This window comes from Pan troglodytes, chromosome 6, assembly GCF_028858775.2.
Source record: "Pan troglodytes isolate AG18354 chromosome 6, NHGRI_mPanTro3-v2.0_pri, whole genome shotgun sequence".
In the NCBI taxonomy this organism is placed as follows: domain Eukaryota; kingdom Metazoa; phylum Chordata; class Mammalia; order Primates; family Hominidae; genus Pan; species Pan troglodytes.
The window spans coordinates 136134847-136151119 of NC_072404.2; the positions used below are offsets into that span (position 1 = coordinate 136134847).

Below are 16273 nucleotides of genomic sequence, written 5' to 3' on the forward strand. Positions count from 1 at the left end.
GTCTCAAGAGAGCTGATGATTTTATAAGGGGTTTCCCCTTTCACTTGGCCCTCACTCTCCCTTTGCCAGCTGCCATGTAAGATGTCCCTTTGCTCTTGCTTCATCTTCCTCCATGATTGTGAGGCTTCTCCAGCCAGGTGGAACTGTGAGTCGATTAAATCTCCTTCCTTTATAAATTGTTCAGTCTCAGGTATGTCTTTAGTAGCAGCATAAAAACAGACTAATATACAAGGCAAGCCCATGACCTGGCTGTATGAGTGGTAAGAAATGACCCTCTCATGGTAAACTCCAAGCTGGCCCTGTGCTTCCAACACAGGACAGGAGGAACCCAGGCCCTACCTGGAGTGGTCAGTTGAGTGAGAACACCAGGCCTTTCTGAGTGAGAACACCAGGCCTTTCATAGAACTGCCATCAGATCATGTCAAGTATTTGGGAACAGGAGTAATATGGGCATGGCCAGACCCGCCAGGAGGGATACGACTTGTACTCACAATACCATCATCTCAGTCAGACACTACTGCTGCCAAAAAGGAGCCTAATTCTCTGCCACAATAAAGAGCCAAGTCTTAGAATTTTGTGCACTTAGAATTTTGTGCATTCTTTTCTGTGACACTTAAGGAGTAGATAAATAGGTGGCAAAATTATCAGGCCTTCTTTGGCAGAATTAGAAATAAAATATGTATTAGGTCATTACTGGATAATCCATAGGTAATTTTAAAAGTACAGTCAAAAATAAAATAGGTAAATACAACTTAAAAATGCCATGAGACCTCTAATAGCTAATGGATTTTAGGCTGTGTAAACTCACATGGGGGGAAAAAATTTCAAATTAAATAGCTGCACTTCTTGTTTTAAGGCTGCCTAACTGACATTCTCCCCTAAGGCTGGCACTGCAGGCATACACCTGGGGACCAGCTTCTCTGTCTTCCCCTGGCAAAGGCACTTGGGAGTCTTTGAATAGATTGTAAGCAATGAACAGTTCCAGGGGTGTCAGCAAGTGAGAGTGGTGGCTGGTTATAAGAAAACAGGCTTATCAACAGCACTGTCAAAGTGGCAAGGGATTTGGCTCCTTGGGTGACAGCCTGCAGGGCAGCAGCGGTGACTAGAACCATGCACCGTGGGGAGTTTCATCCAACAGAGTTACCTTTCAAAGGCCAGGAAGAGATGGAAGCAATGGCCGCAGGTAACTAAAGAAAGTCCCCAGAGTGAAAGCAGCCCTGACAGTGTTGAAGATGAAACCTCTTGGGACGGAAAACCAAAACATGCATCTTAGGGAAGCTGGTGCCATCAGCCCAAAGCCAAAGTGATCAGGCATTCACTGGGACTTTGATTTACTTGATGGACTAATTTTTCTTTTTCTGTTGGAAGACAAACATGTCTCCCTCAATATACTCACAAGGTTTAACCAGAGAGGATCTTGTTAAGAAAAATAACTACCACACGATGGAATTTTCAGATAATTGCCAGTGCTCACTATCTAAGATTAGTAGCATCCAAGAGAAGAATAGATGGTTATGGAACAACTCAGCTACTTCACAGGATGATGGTGAGATTTAGAGAACAGAGTCTATATTTATTTGAATTGTTGGATATTTAAAAGGACAAAATCTGCCAAGTTGGAGTTATTTGTATTTTAAAATGATGGCCAAGCTGAGCATGGTGGTGCATGCCTATTGTCCCAGCTACTCTGGAGGCTGAGGCTGAAGGTTCCCTTGAGTCCAGGATTTCTAGACTGTAGTACACTATGACTATACCTGTCAACAGCCACTGCACTCCAGTCTGGGCAACATAGTGAGACCTTGTCTCTTAAAAAAATTAAAATTAAAATCAACAAATTCTGGCCAGATTTATAGATTCATGTTTGTTAAGTATGTGACCATGGAAAACAGGTAGAAACTGGAAAAGTGGCAGGTCTCGCCACTTCTATTTTCATTTCAAATCATCTAGGTTAAAAATGGATTTCTCTGAGTATAAAAAGAGGAAGCATAAACAGTGTAGAACCAGATTATGCTGGGCATTTTGTCTAAGTATTGGAGAGGAATTTAGAAAAATTGAGGTGGTGACATGGTGTTGGGCCTGGGGAAAAATAAGAAATCTGGTTCAGGAAAAAAAGAGGAAGAGACCTTTATCTCCCCTCACTCCCTGCCATATGTATTGTTTACCATCAGACCTTTCCCTGAAGGATTTATTTAAGCAATAAATATTTATTGGTTCCAATTATTTGCTCAGCACTGGACAAGGTCTGTGCTAGACCTGGGTTTATAACAATGACATGATCCTTGACCTCACTGAACTCATGATCTGGTAAGAGAAGATAGGCCTGTAAAAATCGAATTCTACTCTCTCAGTTGCAAGTAGCATTGAAGGCATAGCAAAGGGAGAGTGGATACTTTTATTGGATAGAGATAAAATTGTCAGGAAGTTTTTAAATAAGAATTGACATTTGAGCTTCATCAATGTAAATTGGAAATTACCCAAAGGATTTATGCAGTAGGAGTGCCAAGAGGAATATTCTGGAAAGAACAGTATTACAAGACATACAGAAATGGAAAGACATAGTACATTCCAGTAATAGAAAGTTATTTGTTCCAGTGAGACTATGGGGTGTATGTGGGTGAGCAGTGGAGGATGAGGTGGCCAAGTCATGAAGAGCTGTGGTTATCATGCTAAAGAGCTTGGCTCTTTCCTGCAGGTGATGGAGAGACACTGAAGGCTTTTATGCAGGAGAATGACATGACCAGACTCACAGATATGTGAGAGTGAAAGGATAGCTCCAGGCAACAAAGACTAGGAACTCAAAGCACAGGAAAATATTTCCGGTGGTTCCACAGCTGGGAAAGCCAGTCCCTAGTGGGTTTTTTTGTTTGTTTTTAATGTGTACCTCTCAGTAATCAGTTGTACATCTATTTTCATAACTTCTTTAAAAATCATAATTTTATAAAATGAGGAATAAAGTGTTAAAAACATGGCTCTGAAAGGCATATTTTGAACATAAAATATTCTGTAAAGGAGACTATATAGTCTTTTACTGATGACATTCATTTAGGTAAAAAACACTTCATTAGAATGTTAGGTCAAAATCATATGTTCCATTTATAATCTTTAAAGCCTTGCCATAATCATATAATAGGCTAAAAGCAAAAGGAAAAAAATAGGAAACAGCAAAGAATCTGGTTTTTTTAAAAAGCACAAGCTAAAGAACGCAGTCAGTAAGCCCTGCTGAAATCCCACATTGAGGGTTTACTGTATAAATGTTGAGAATGTTGAGTAGATGTGCTAAAATCATCTTAGTTCTTTCCTTGATTTTTTCTTTTCTATACACAAATCCTAATCCTTTAATTTCATGTAATTTTCACACTAAGGGTCCTAGTTAAGGGTTTCTTATTTAAAATTGTGCCTTAGCGATACCTAGCATTAGAGAAAATTACTTATCTTTGTAAAAGAAACACAAAATGCTGTCGGAATTATTTTTGAAAATAGATAATTTATGAAATTTGTGGGGTAGGGGTCAACTATTTCCATAGGAATAAGATGCCCAAAATATATCCTAAATATTACGTGTGTGCAGGCAAAAGATAAGGAATCGGTACAGGCAATTTACTGGAAATACTTTTCTCGCTCTCAGCTTGTGAAAACCAGCAAAGATCTGGTTTCTTTCCAAACTTTCATTTAGGTTTTTATGCCCCCTAGCGGGTATTTGGTATTTCTGCAATTATAAAATAATGCTGATATTTTTCAGCAATTCCTTCGTGCATTGTGAGTTCAGACTCTTTATGTTGACAATATTTAACATCGATACTCCCTTAAGTATCTTAAGTATTCAAATGAGAAGTTTTAAACATTATTTGGGCTATAACACTTTGGATAATTTAATAACACCTGTGAAAACACTTTTCATGAAAATGCATATGAAAACATATAGTATCATGGAGTTCCCTGACTCCCTTGAATTTATCCACGCACTCCTTGAAAGTTCATAGACTCCGAGGTAAAAATCTCTAATTAGGGTGTGGAATCCTCTAGCTTCCGCTTTCATTTAGTGGGCGCTAATTAAGATTATTAATGCTGTGAATAGTGGAAACAGTTTTTTTAAAATACACTGTTAAAAGTTAACAGTAGCTCATAATTTGGCTGAAACAAGAAATAACGCAGAATACTTTAAACAACTATATACATTAGCTGATCCAAAAAAAATGTTCTTGGGCTTTGATCGTATAGTAATTGATCCTCCAGGCAAGAGAGGTGGAGATAAAATCAAGGCAACTTTTTAGGCAAATATAGATTTTAAAATGTCAAAGAGAAATCTGCCTATTGTGAAGTAATACCAGGGCCCCTCTGGCAAACAAGTTCAATACCACAAGCAGGTGTTATGTAACAACACTCAAAAAAAAAGGTCATTTGCTATTTGCAAACATTACAGCTACTATAAAAATCATCCATCAAACTGTGATCCTTCTAGAATACCAAGCTGATGGCAGAAAATCCATGAATAACATAGATACTCAGACCCTAAGGGGTAGAATTACTAGTTACAAAGTGATCCAGCTTCCAGGTCAGAAGAAATTGTTTCTTAGACCTCTCAGACTAACACTCTGGTCAAAGAGAAAAATTCAGTGGATAGGTCAATAATTTAAACGCACATAGACGTACACACATAATCAACTAACGGCTTTCACTGGGGCATTATACACATTACTTACTTTCATCTAACTTTTTAAAGGATACCTGCTTTTCAAATACTTACACTCCAAATACTGATTCATGTCCCATGTGAGTTTCTTTTAATTATTGTAGTAGTTGAAATGCAGCATTTTTTGAACCAGCAACTGCCCTATACAATGTACAGAATGCTCCTGAACTTCTGTGCACCTGCACAGGATCTGTTCATTCATTCTATTCCTTATACCTAGTAATTCACAATTTTTCCTTGTAAAAAATGAAAAAGATAATGTGAGAGATTGAGTTACAGTAAGCATCAAGGTTTATTTTAAAATCAGAATTTTCTTCCTGTTGTACAAGGATCTCTTCTATCTTCATGATTATTTATCAATTACATGACTTTTGTTTTATCTTTTAGTATGTGTGGGACATACTTTCAGAGATGGAAAGTCACGCATTAGCTAGGGAGATTTGCCTCATATAACATTTGTACTCTATCAAATGAACATACGTTTATACCCATCAAATAAAAAGAGAAAAAATAGAAACTATATGAATAGGACTAGGAAGCTAACAGTATTGTTTGAAGATGGTGTAAGAAAATTCAAGGAAATATTTCTCCATTTGAGATATAAAGACAGCCACATCATGCAACTTCTGAACTAGTCATGCAACTTCTGAAGAAATACTAAACAGGGAAATATTTAGTAAGGTGTCAATAACATTTGGTTTACAATGAATTATGTTTTAAAATTATGCATATTTTCAACCTATCAATATTACTTGATAAATAGGAAGATGGATAGTTGGATGAATGGATGCATTGTCTGCCTGAATTAATCAGATTTCATGAGATTTAGTATTAAGTAGAGTGCATGCCAGAATTCAAGAACTTTGCATGAAACTTTTTGATAATATTTGAGACAAATCTTTAATAGCCAAAACTTAAGTCTCTTCTGAGGAATTGGTCTTCCACCCAAAATAATCTTCAATATTTGGCAAAATATAAAATTTTAGCCAGTATTTTTGGGAAGTATGCAAATTTAGAATTAACATTTTTATGCAAAAGGCACTTCCATATTGTACCTTTTTAACCGATATGAGGAAGAAAGGGAGCCATAAACATGAGGTCTGGCAGATGTCCAGGGTGAAAAAGGAGCAGAAGGAAACTGGTGGCTCTACTGACATAGTAAATATAGGAGAAAGAAGAAAAACTTAGAAGCAGGGGAGAGTAGAAAGAGTATGGGGGGCCGGGCACGGTGGCTCACGCTTGTAATCCCAGCACTTTGGGAGGCCGAGGCGGGTGGATCACAAAGTCAGGAGATCGAGACCATCCTGGCCAACATGGTGAAACCCCTTCTCTACTAAAAATACAAAAATTAGCTGGGTGTGGTGGCATGTGCCTGTAATCCCAGCTACTCAGAAGGCTGAGGCACGAGAATCGCTTGAACCCAGGAGGCAGAGGTTGCAGTGAGCCAAGATGGCACCACTGCACTCCAGCCTGGCAACAGAGGGAGATTCCATCTCAAAAAAAAAAAAGAAAAGGAAAAAGAAAGAAAGAAAAAAGAAAAGAAAAGAGTATAGGGAAAAGTTTCAATTAACGATGTTCAAGTTGCTGTATTATCTAAAATATTTGATAGTTATTCTCTCATGATATATTCTCTTGTTTCGTTCTTCTTCTTCTTCTTTTTTTTTTTTTTTTTTAATTTTGAGATGGAGTCTCACTCTTGTTGCCCAGGCTGGAGTGCAATGGCGCCATCTCGGCTCACTGCAACCTCTGCCTCCTGAGTTCAAGAGATTCTCCTGCCTCAGCCTCCCAAGTAGCTGAGATTGCAGGCGTGTGCCACCACACCCGGCTAACTTTGTATCTGTAGTAGAGATGGGGTTTCTCCATGTTGGTCAGGCTGGTCTTGAACTCCTGACTCAGATGATCCACCAGCCTCTGCTTCCCAAAGTGCTGGGATTACAGCCGTGAACCATTACACCCGGCCTCCTTCTTATGTTTTTGCGAATTCATTCTTTATTTTCTTAGACTTTAGGGGCTTCTTGTAGTCTTTTAATCAATCTTATTAAATACAGAAAAAATATATATATGAATATAAACCCCACATTATGTCATGTTTTGGTGTAACTTTTTTTGTGAAATGATTTTTCAATGACTGAGTACATAATATAAAATTCTAAAGAAAAACAGAAAGAATGAAATAAATAATCCTACTGGGCTTAGCATAAATTTACAAATAAGGAGTCAGGAAAAATGAGATATATTTTTTTATATTGAATATAAATAATAAAGTACCAACAGGAAACCAAGTTGCCTAGGATATAAATAATCATTAAAAGGTGGCAGTATTTTAGAAACACTTAAACTTTCAATGATCATTTCACCACGGTGTCACTTCTCAATATAAGCTTTCTATTCTAAGCCTTTCCTCCACGGAATTTCAGAGAGATGTGATTCCTGAGGTGTATAATGCTGTTTTGCTTCTTGCTGTGAGTTTGAATACTAGTTAGAAGATCTTTTGTTAAACAAAGAAAAGCAGCTGGTTTTGCCAATGAGATATATCCCATCCCTAGCAGATTCTGTGCTCAATTACAAGTTGCAGATAAAAATTACCCATTTCCATTTCTCCAGGTCACTACTAAATGAGAAGAGAGACAAAATGAGTAATGTAAAAACAGACATGAATCATACTATATTTTTTGCTCTTCTCCAACATATTCGAATAGTGAGATATGCTTAAAATATTACAAATATCAACAGCAGTCAACTTTAAGCTGATAAAGGGAGCAGGGAGAAGGATAGAAAGAGTAATGTAAGTTGTACCAAGGAGTATGAGGAAGAAAGCAGCTGGTGTTCCATGGGAACCAGCCAAGGGCTCAGGCTGTCCTTACATGAGAAATTGCAGGACAGCCTGGACTGTCTTAGCACCCCTGCCTGTTCTACTTCCTTGTATTCTCTTACCATCTCCTCTGCTTTCTCTCACAACAGCAGAGCCTTGGAGACCATCCTAACTGGCTATAACATGGGGAAACTCTGTGTCTCTACCCAAGAGCATAAACGTGAGAGAAGATGTTCCCACTGATGAACACTTTGTGCCCCCTTCCTCTTCTCACCATAATCATTGCTGTCCTGCCCAGTCCTTGCAAATACTCACCTGTGCTTTCTCAGTTGTGAAGGAATGTTGGATTATAAAACAAAGAGATGGTAGAGCTAAAAAATAAATATTTTATTTGGTGTAGATTAGCCTAGCTTTATGACACGAAGCTTATGTATCTGCAACCTCTTTTACCTTATGAATCCTTCTAGACTGTGAATTTGCTGCCTTTCAATAAACTGGTGTATCTCCTTACTTTTCGTAATTTTCTCTAATAATTGCAAATATGCTGAGCTTGCCTATCCTATGACATAGTGATCCTAGAATACAAAAAGTAAACAGTAAATAATGATTTTTAAAAATCTTTCAAGGGCAAGAGAAACTATATGATGGATTCACTTAGCTAGTTTATATATTTATATTTTAAAAGGCTTATTTTAATAACATGGACTCAGTCCTTGTATTCTTTAGCCATAATAAATAATTGAGTTTTTATTAAAAATCAAATCCCTTTTTTAAAAGCCGTGTGTGTGTGCGCGCGCGTGCGTGTGTGTGTCTGTGTATGTACCTTCTCTGGGGCTTACTGCATAATCAGTGTGAAGGGGAAAAACATTGTGTATAAAATATGACTGGACATTCAATGTGAACTGTGACAGATACATAATTTGGTTCATATGTACACAGCATTGTATAAAAAGGAGTTGACCTTCCAATCCCACTGACATACCTCTATAGTAAGAATATCCCCAAGACTTTTAAAAATCATCTTCTAAATTCCTTTAGCTTTCACTGTTTCTTCACTAACATAACCTTTAGATTATAATTTAGCTTCCCAGATAGAAGGAGATCGTGTTTTATATGAACACAGCATTCTGGTTCTTAGGTTATTATTTTTGTACTATAAATTAATACTGTTATTCTGGTGCCAAAGCCTTGTGGGAACTCCAGCTATGTTAAATTAGCTCAACTACTGATCACCCACAAACACCAACAGGAATGAGTACCTGGATCTTCAAATCAAAGGACCAGAGCTCAGAATAGGGTCACTAAATGTGGCACTAGATAGTATCACCTTCTGTCTCTCTCAACAGTTTTTCTTCAGCCAGTTCCTCTCCATCTCCATATTGACACACATATGTTTTCCCACAAAACAATGTTAGAGTGACTATTGCCTAGGCTACCTCTCAAGATACAATATAACCCCAAGTCCTCCTAAACTCCCTTGAGCATGGATTCTAGTATGTGAGTTCCTTTGATCCCTGTCTCTCAGGACTACACTCTCTGAGCATTGAGCTCTCCAAAGCCCCAGAGTGAGCATGGAGTAGTTGGAGCTCAGACACAGCTGGGTAACTTCGGCAATAGTAAGATGGAAAGAACTCCTCCTTGTCCCCCGCCCCAGGAGTGCACTCTAGACAAAGTCTCCATCAGTAAAGAAGAGAAAGTGTACTCATTCAACTAATATGTAGTAGGAGCTGGCCTTATGCTCACGAAACACAAAGTAGAACCGCTCCTGCTTTAGCAAGTTTACGTTCTAATGTCAGTAGGGTGGATGAGGAGTGAAAAAATAAATCAATAAATAAGAAAATGTTACTTGTTAATAAGTACTCTGAAGACAATCAAATGAGGAAATGTTACAGAGAATGAATAGGAAAGAGAATAAGACTACTGTGAATTAGGTGGCCAGAAAATCACTTGGATGGAGACATTTAAATGGCACCCTGAATAATCACCATCTGGGGGCTGCACACAAAACAGAAGGCCAGATGGCCAGTGTGGCCAGAGGCCAGTGAGCTTGGTGAAAGGTGGTGTAAAATACAGGCAGGAACTAAATGAGGTAGGCCCTTGGAGGCAAAACTGAGGAGTTTGGATTTATTTCAGTTTCAAGTCCATGTCAGGGTTTAAGCAACATAGCAGTAGTCCAATCTCCATTTTTAAAACCAAAGTTCTGGCTGCTATGTTGGCATGAATTGTAAAGTGCTAAATGTAGAAAGGAGAGTTAGGTAAGAAGCTATATCTATGGCTCTGGCAAGAAATGACCACGGTTTGGTTTATTGTCATAAAGAGACTTGAATGGGATACAGTTTGGTTTGTCCAGAGACAACAAGACCAGCTAAGAGATGAAACGTTGATACTGGCAATTAAGGTGATGGCTCTTCCAATTTTGGTATGAACAACTGCATGGTGGTGGTTCTGTTTAATTATAAGTGGCAGAATTGTGGGGGGAAAATATTTGAGAGAGGAAGAGGAAGCTAGGGAAATGAGAGTTCCATTTTGGTTAATTTAAATTTTAATGGGCTCTTAGGCATCCAGGGGTAGAAATAATCAGACCAGACCACTCAAGATATGAATCTGATTTTCAGGAGAGACATCATGGCTGTCAATATAAATCAAGAGCATCAGCTGCATAGAGATAGTTTTAAGCTATGAGATTGGACAAAGTCACATAGGAAGTGGGTTTATATGGAGAAGATAAGAGGACTGAAGACTGAAACCTAAAGTACTCTAAGGTTTAGAAATCAGATAAGGGGAAAGGAGGCAGAAAAAAAGATGGAGAAGTGGTAGCCAATGAGATAGGAGGGAAAATAAGAATATTTTCTAATACTAAAGCCAAGAATAAAAGGAGTCTTTCAAGGAGAGAATAGTCAACTAATAAGCTACAAATGAGAGATTGAGTTAGATTTTTATGGAGAAATGGCCATTAGATTTCACAAGTGAAGGTTAATGAGGACCTTGAAAAGTTTATTTTTTAAATGATGACATCTGGTGAAAGGAATGTGATGTGCTACTTTTTCTACTTAAATTTCATAACCAATTGAATGTTGAAAAAACTAAGTGGAAAATTGTGTTATCCAGACTCTAAATTTCAGCATAGAATTATTGAGTATTAAATAAATGTAAAGAACTGTGTCACGGCATATAAAGGAAAAATTGAAGAGCTATCATTACATCATCTGACTTAAAATATTTTCCAATCAAAAAGATTACTTAATGTTAGAATCACTTTCTATAAGGTTGAAAGGTAATTTTTATATTCAGATATTTATAATTTCTGACATTAAAGTCTGAAGCCATGTATATTATAGTCACAAAGTAGAAATAGATATGTCCAAAAAATCATTTGACTTAAAGGAAAAAATTCTTAGTTTCAGGTAGAAATGTCTTTCTGTGACTTAAAACAATATATATATATTTTTTCTTTAACCCAGGTATGGTGACATGGTGCCAAAAACCATAGCAGGGAAGATTTTTGGTTCTATCTGTTCACTGAGTGGGGTCTTGGTCATTGCTCTACCCGTTCCGGTGATTGTATCCAACTTCAGTCGCATCTACCACCAGAATCAACGAGCAGACAAACGAAGGGCACAAAAGGTGCGTATTCAACTCCGTGCAACCATGGTTTAGCACTTCCCACTTTTTATAATGAGCTTTAAAATTTCTTAATGGTTATTCAGTGCTCTGGATTGGTCAGTAGTTGCATCAATCAGGACCGAGTAGGTTATTCTACACTAAAAAGAAACGTAACATCTCAGTGGCTTAAAACAATAAGCAATATTTCTGAATCATGCTACAAGTCCATTACTTGTCCAGAGAATAGAGAGTCCATCTTGACAGTGTACTTCTGCAGTCACTCTAGCAGGAGTAAAGGGCATGATGAATCACACACTGCTTTCTAATGTCCCTCCTGGAAGTGGTTTGAGTCACTTTCTTGTCTATTGCATTAACCAAAGCAAATCACACAGCAATGTCTAATTTCAAAGTGGGCAGGAAAATACAATTCTACTGTGGGGCCAGAAGCAGAAAATAAGAAATATTTGACGAACAGCACTAATGACAGTAGCAAAATCAGAAACAGATTCTTGGCAAATTTTATTAAAATCAGATTTCTAGATCTGATTCATTGAGTCTCTATCTATCAAGGGTCAAACTGGTTCCAGTAGACGAGGGTTATTAAAGGTCACCAAGATGTGTCTCAGATATTTTACATAGTTGACACAGGAAGTAATCTGATCATCTGTAGCTGAATTTTATTCTCGTCCCAGCAGCTTACCGTTTGTTTGAACTTCATGCCAGGTAATTAATCCCTCTAAGAATAAGCATAGCATACACTCAACTGTAAAATGGGGAAAACAATAAATAATAAGATTAAGATTATATACAAGTATATGTAAATTTATATAAACACATCATATTATCAATATTTAATGTTTACTGATGGTTTATATGTGTCAGACATTAGCCTAATGTTTTTCACGAAAGAATTCATATGTTAAAAGACAAACCTTAGCCAAATTAAATTGAAAAGTTTAATTGAGCAAAGAACAACTCATGAATTGGGCAGCCTTTGAAGCCAGAGTAAGCTCAGAAACTCCAGCACAGCCGCATGGTAGAAAAAGATTTACAGGCAGTAAAAGGAAAGTGACATACAGAAAACAAAAGTGAGGTACGGAAACAATTGTACTGATTATAGCTCAGCGTTTGCCTTATTTGAACACAGTTTGAACAGTTGGCCCCCTTTGATTGGCCAAAACTCGGCGGTTGGCACAAGAGTGGGTTACAGTCTGTTTACTCCTCCATGTAAGTTACAGTTCACTATGCATAGAGAAACCTTTAGGCTAAACTTAAAATATGTAAGGAGGCAACTTTAGGCTAAACTGGAGTCAACACATACAACCTTCACAAAAACTCTGGTGTTAGTTACCATTATTATCCTCATTTTTATAGATGGGAATCCTCAAGTACCCCCAAATTAAGCAATTGTAAAGTCACATACCTGTTAAGTTGGAGATCCACCATTCCATCCAAGCCATTCTGGCTCCCAGGTTCATATACACAAACACTATGATAAAGTGCCTCTCAGAAAAGCTATGTAAATGTTAGCATACTTCCCTTCCCCAATCTTTGTCAAAATAGTCACCTTGAGAGGCAGGGCCCTTGTTACTTAGAAATAATCTTGGAAATCTCTTTTGTAGTTTCTTTTGGACTTATGGGACTGTATTTCCAGTGTTCTTCATGGTCATTATATCTTTGTCCTTTAAGGATAGATTCATTTTTTAAAAAATATCCAAAACCATTCATAATCATGACTAAAGTAGATGCACAACCTAGGTGATGTGTTATAACTACAAAATATCATGAGAGACTTTGGTATAGTTATTCACTGGCTTTGTAGGTAATTCCAGAACGGGATCTTAAGCACGCATATGAACAATGTCAGCCTCTTAAGTAAAGTATACAATCTCATAAAGTAAGTCTTTGGAAAGTTCTAGTTAATCACTGTGGCCACACAGCATATTTGTCCAGAGAACTAATTTATGCCCACTGTCAAAGATCTTCTTCCTTTAGCAAAGAATCACTTTTTCAAGCTCTGTAGTTACTTGCTTTATGGAACCCTTCATTTTTGGACAAATGCCTAGCCTTTAATTATTACAGAGAAGAGTTAGAAATAGTCCAGTCAACATGGATATAGAGAACTGATCATCTAACGAATAGGGAGGAGTAGAAAAAGGCACCCTCTGGACAGTTGTAGTCTTATGTAGGGAATACATACCCTTGGCAAGCAGAGGTAAAGGGATTTCAGCCACAACTGACCCCACCACCAGGGACCTTCAAGCATCACAATCATGACGCTGCCCATACAGTACAGTCCCTCTACTGAGTACAAACACGCATTGTCTAGAATAACAGGATCCTACCAAAAGTTTAACTTTCAACCACCCATCTATCTCCATTCTAGACATTTCTCCTTTAGTATAAGAGCCAACTGTATGAAAACTATAAAAAGCACAAATCTAAATTTCTGATAAACCAATTTCCCAAACACTTGTATTTCTTCAGAGTTTGTCATCTGCAACAAAGAAATCAATAAAGAAAACCTTAGAATATTTTAGAAGCCTTTTGGTCTACTAAATATTAAATACTAAAATACATTTAGAAATCAAAAGTAAATAATGTGACATTCTAAAAGTACACTAATTGAAAAGTATATTTTGTGAATGCTTTTTGGTATCTTTAAATATTTGCTATATTTTTGGTTTCTACCATAATGCAATGAATTTTACAGAGTTTTACTACTGAAAAAATTGGATTAATAAAGTCAAATATAATAACCAAGTATAATATGTCCAGTATGTAGACTGTGACCAATAAACTGAACATAATCTTCTAAGAAAGAACAGTGGATATGAACTAAATAAGTTACCAGGGGATATTTTCTATTTTCCTTCCCAAGAGATTAGGGGGAAAAAAAAGCAGAACAAACGCCCATTAGGCTAAGACAGTTTATTTATCTGGGACTGGGCTATGTGCCAAATATTAAAGTTATGCAAAAATGACCAGCTAATTCAGTCAAGCAAGCATTCAATTCAGTAAAAACATCAGTCCAACTGACTAATAAAAGTAGTATTACAAAATGGTTTGTTAGACCATATTTTTGGTGTTTAATTCAATTGCCACACCAAGACCAAGCAAAAGCATGAAATAGACACAATATTAATTTTAGAAAATTCCTATCATCACTATCAGAAATACTTTCCTTCTTCTAGTTTCTTCCATTTGCAAGTACTCTTCCTACTTTTGCTGTCCACTCCTGCCATATACAGGGAATACATGGTTTACCCCATTTCTATCAATCATTGATAAAGTCTTAACTAAATACTGACATGCTGGTGGGTATAGGCCTAAACTGTGACACCTCTCCTCTACTCCCACCATTGGTAATTATATTTTAATAGATTTATTGATTCTCGTAGTTATACTATAAGTATTTACTGAGTAGGATGTATTAGCCAAAATAAAGCTAGATTAATGCAATGACAAGTGGCAGGTTGACATTTTGAAGCAGCTCTTTTAATATATGGATCACATCACCTAATCATCTGCATACTCACAGGCTAACCTGTGAGTAATTATCATATAATAATCATAGTAGTAATTATAGTTATAATTTAATAATACTAATTGCAACAACAAAAACCCTCACTAGTTTCTAGAATGTCCCAGGTGTTTTATATCTGTTTTTTTTTGTAATATTCACAATCAACTTGCAAAGGAAGTATACTATTTCCATTTTACAGATAACTTGCTCATGCTCACAAACCTAGTGATTAAAGTCCAAGGCAAAAAAATTCTAGTATTATTTGAACTATGAATATTTTAGGATATTCCTATAGATAATTCTAAATGCAGTGAGAAGTTTAGAATCAATGAGCCAATGTATAGTGTAATATTTTTAAATTTCACATTGACTTAGAAAGATACCACCCATATGTAGTCTGCCATTTATCACACCCTGCTAGGGTGGTTTTCAAACTTTAGATTCATTAGAATCATCTGGAAAGCTTCCACACACACACACACACACACACACACACACACAAACAAAAACAAACAAAACAAAACAAAACAAAAAACAGATTGTTGAGCCCTACTCCCAAATCATCAGACTCTGTAGTTTTGGGTTAGAACCTGAAATTTTGCTGATAAATTCCCAGGTGATGCTGATATTGCTGTTTGGAAGACCACATTTTGAGAACCACTGCCTAGTACATTCAGCAATGTCAAAATCAAAGATTTTTATTTAAGTAGAATAATGAAAAAGCAAGAAATAACTACTTGCTAGAACCTGAGAATAATCTCTTAGGTTATCTACTGTTAAAAACAAAATTACCCAGCTCCTAATTCCACCTAAGAATTTGGTCTTGGATGCTCTCCTATATCCTCTTTCAGTTCTCACCGCTTCCAACATGGAATCCTCTTGTAGACCTCTCATTGCTTAGCCTCTTCCACTAACCCAAATCCCAGCCCTTTTTCTGCTTAGCCCTGCCATCTCCAGGATTAACCAAGTTCTGGACCTAGGAATGTTGCACTGTCTGCCACTGACTTCTTTCTTCTCTTTTTATTGTAGTTTGGTACTAACTTGTCTCATTTCTAGCACAGCTGTTTTTCTTAGCAAGTGAAAAGATTCCAATAAATGCCTTAAACTTCTAAAAGGTGATAAAGTTTACTATGTTACCTCAAACTGAGGCATTTTACTAACCCTTAAATGAAAGAAACAACTGTAAGCAAAATTTCCAGAATGCATGTTACAGGGAGTGTGGAGGCAGGCATTTGAGGAATAAGGAATTACCAAAGAGAAACACCTTCATTACCTCACTTTTAAGGCTGCCTAGGATACCTTTAGTTTTCAAAAGATTTTGTGATTTGGTAACAAGATGGCCCAATAACTTCCTTTAATCTACCTCATACCTCATCTAGAAATGACTGACCATTTAAAGAAATCAATGTCTCAGTGGTGTTTGGCTTATAGATCCTTCTCAGATTGACTTCCACCCTCTGTTCCACAACATAAACTATAAAGTTTATGTCACTTGGCGTAATTAAAAAACAATCTACTTGATAAAACCCATTGTGTTCCACTGCATTCTAGCCTGTGAGTACTTCACAATACAAGATTTCTATGTCAAATTAGTTTGAGGAAATTTGCAGATTATATATCCCTGTTCTTCTCACAGTGGTCA

The 16273-nt window shown here is 37.0% G+C and overlaps 1 protein-coding gene across 1 annotated transcript in view; it reads left to right on the forward strand.

The window, feature by feature from the left end:
- KCND2 (potassium voltage-gated channel subfamily D member 2) overlaps positions 1-16273 on the forward strand; it is a 476478-nt gene that overhangs the window by 448090 nt on the left and 12115 nt on the right. Inside the window, exon 2 of the mRNA XM_001141749.4 lies at positions 10964-11126. Within this exon, the coding sequence (XP_001141749.1) occupies positions 10964-11126 (163 nt within the window). The remainder of the gene's footprint in view (positions 1-10963; positions 11127-16273) is intronic.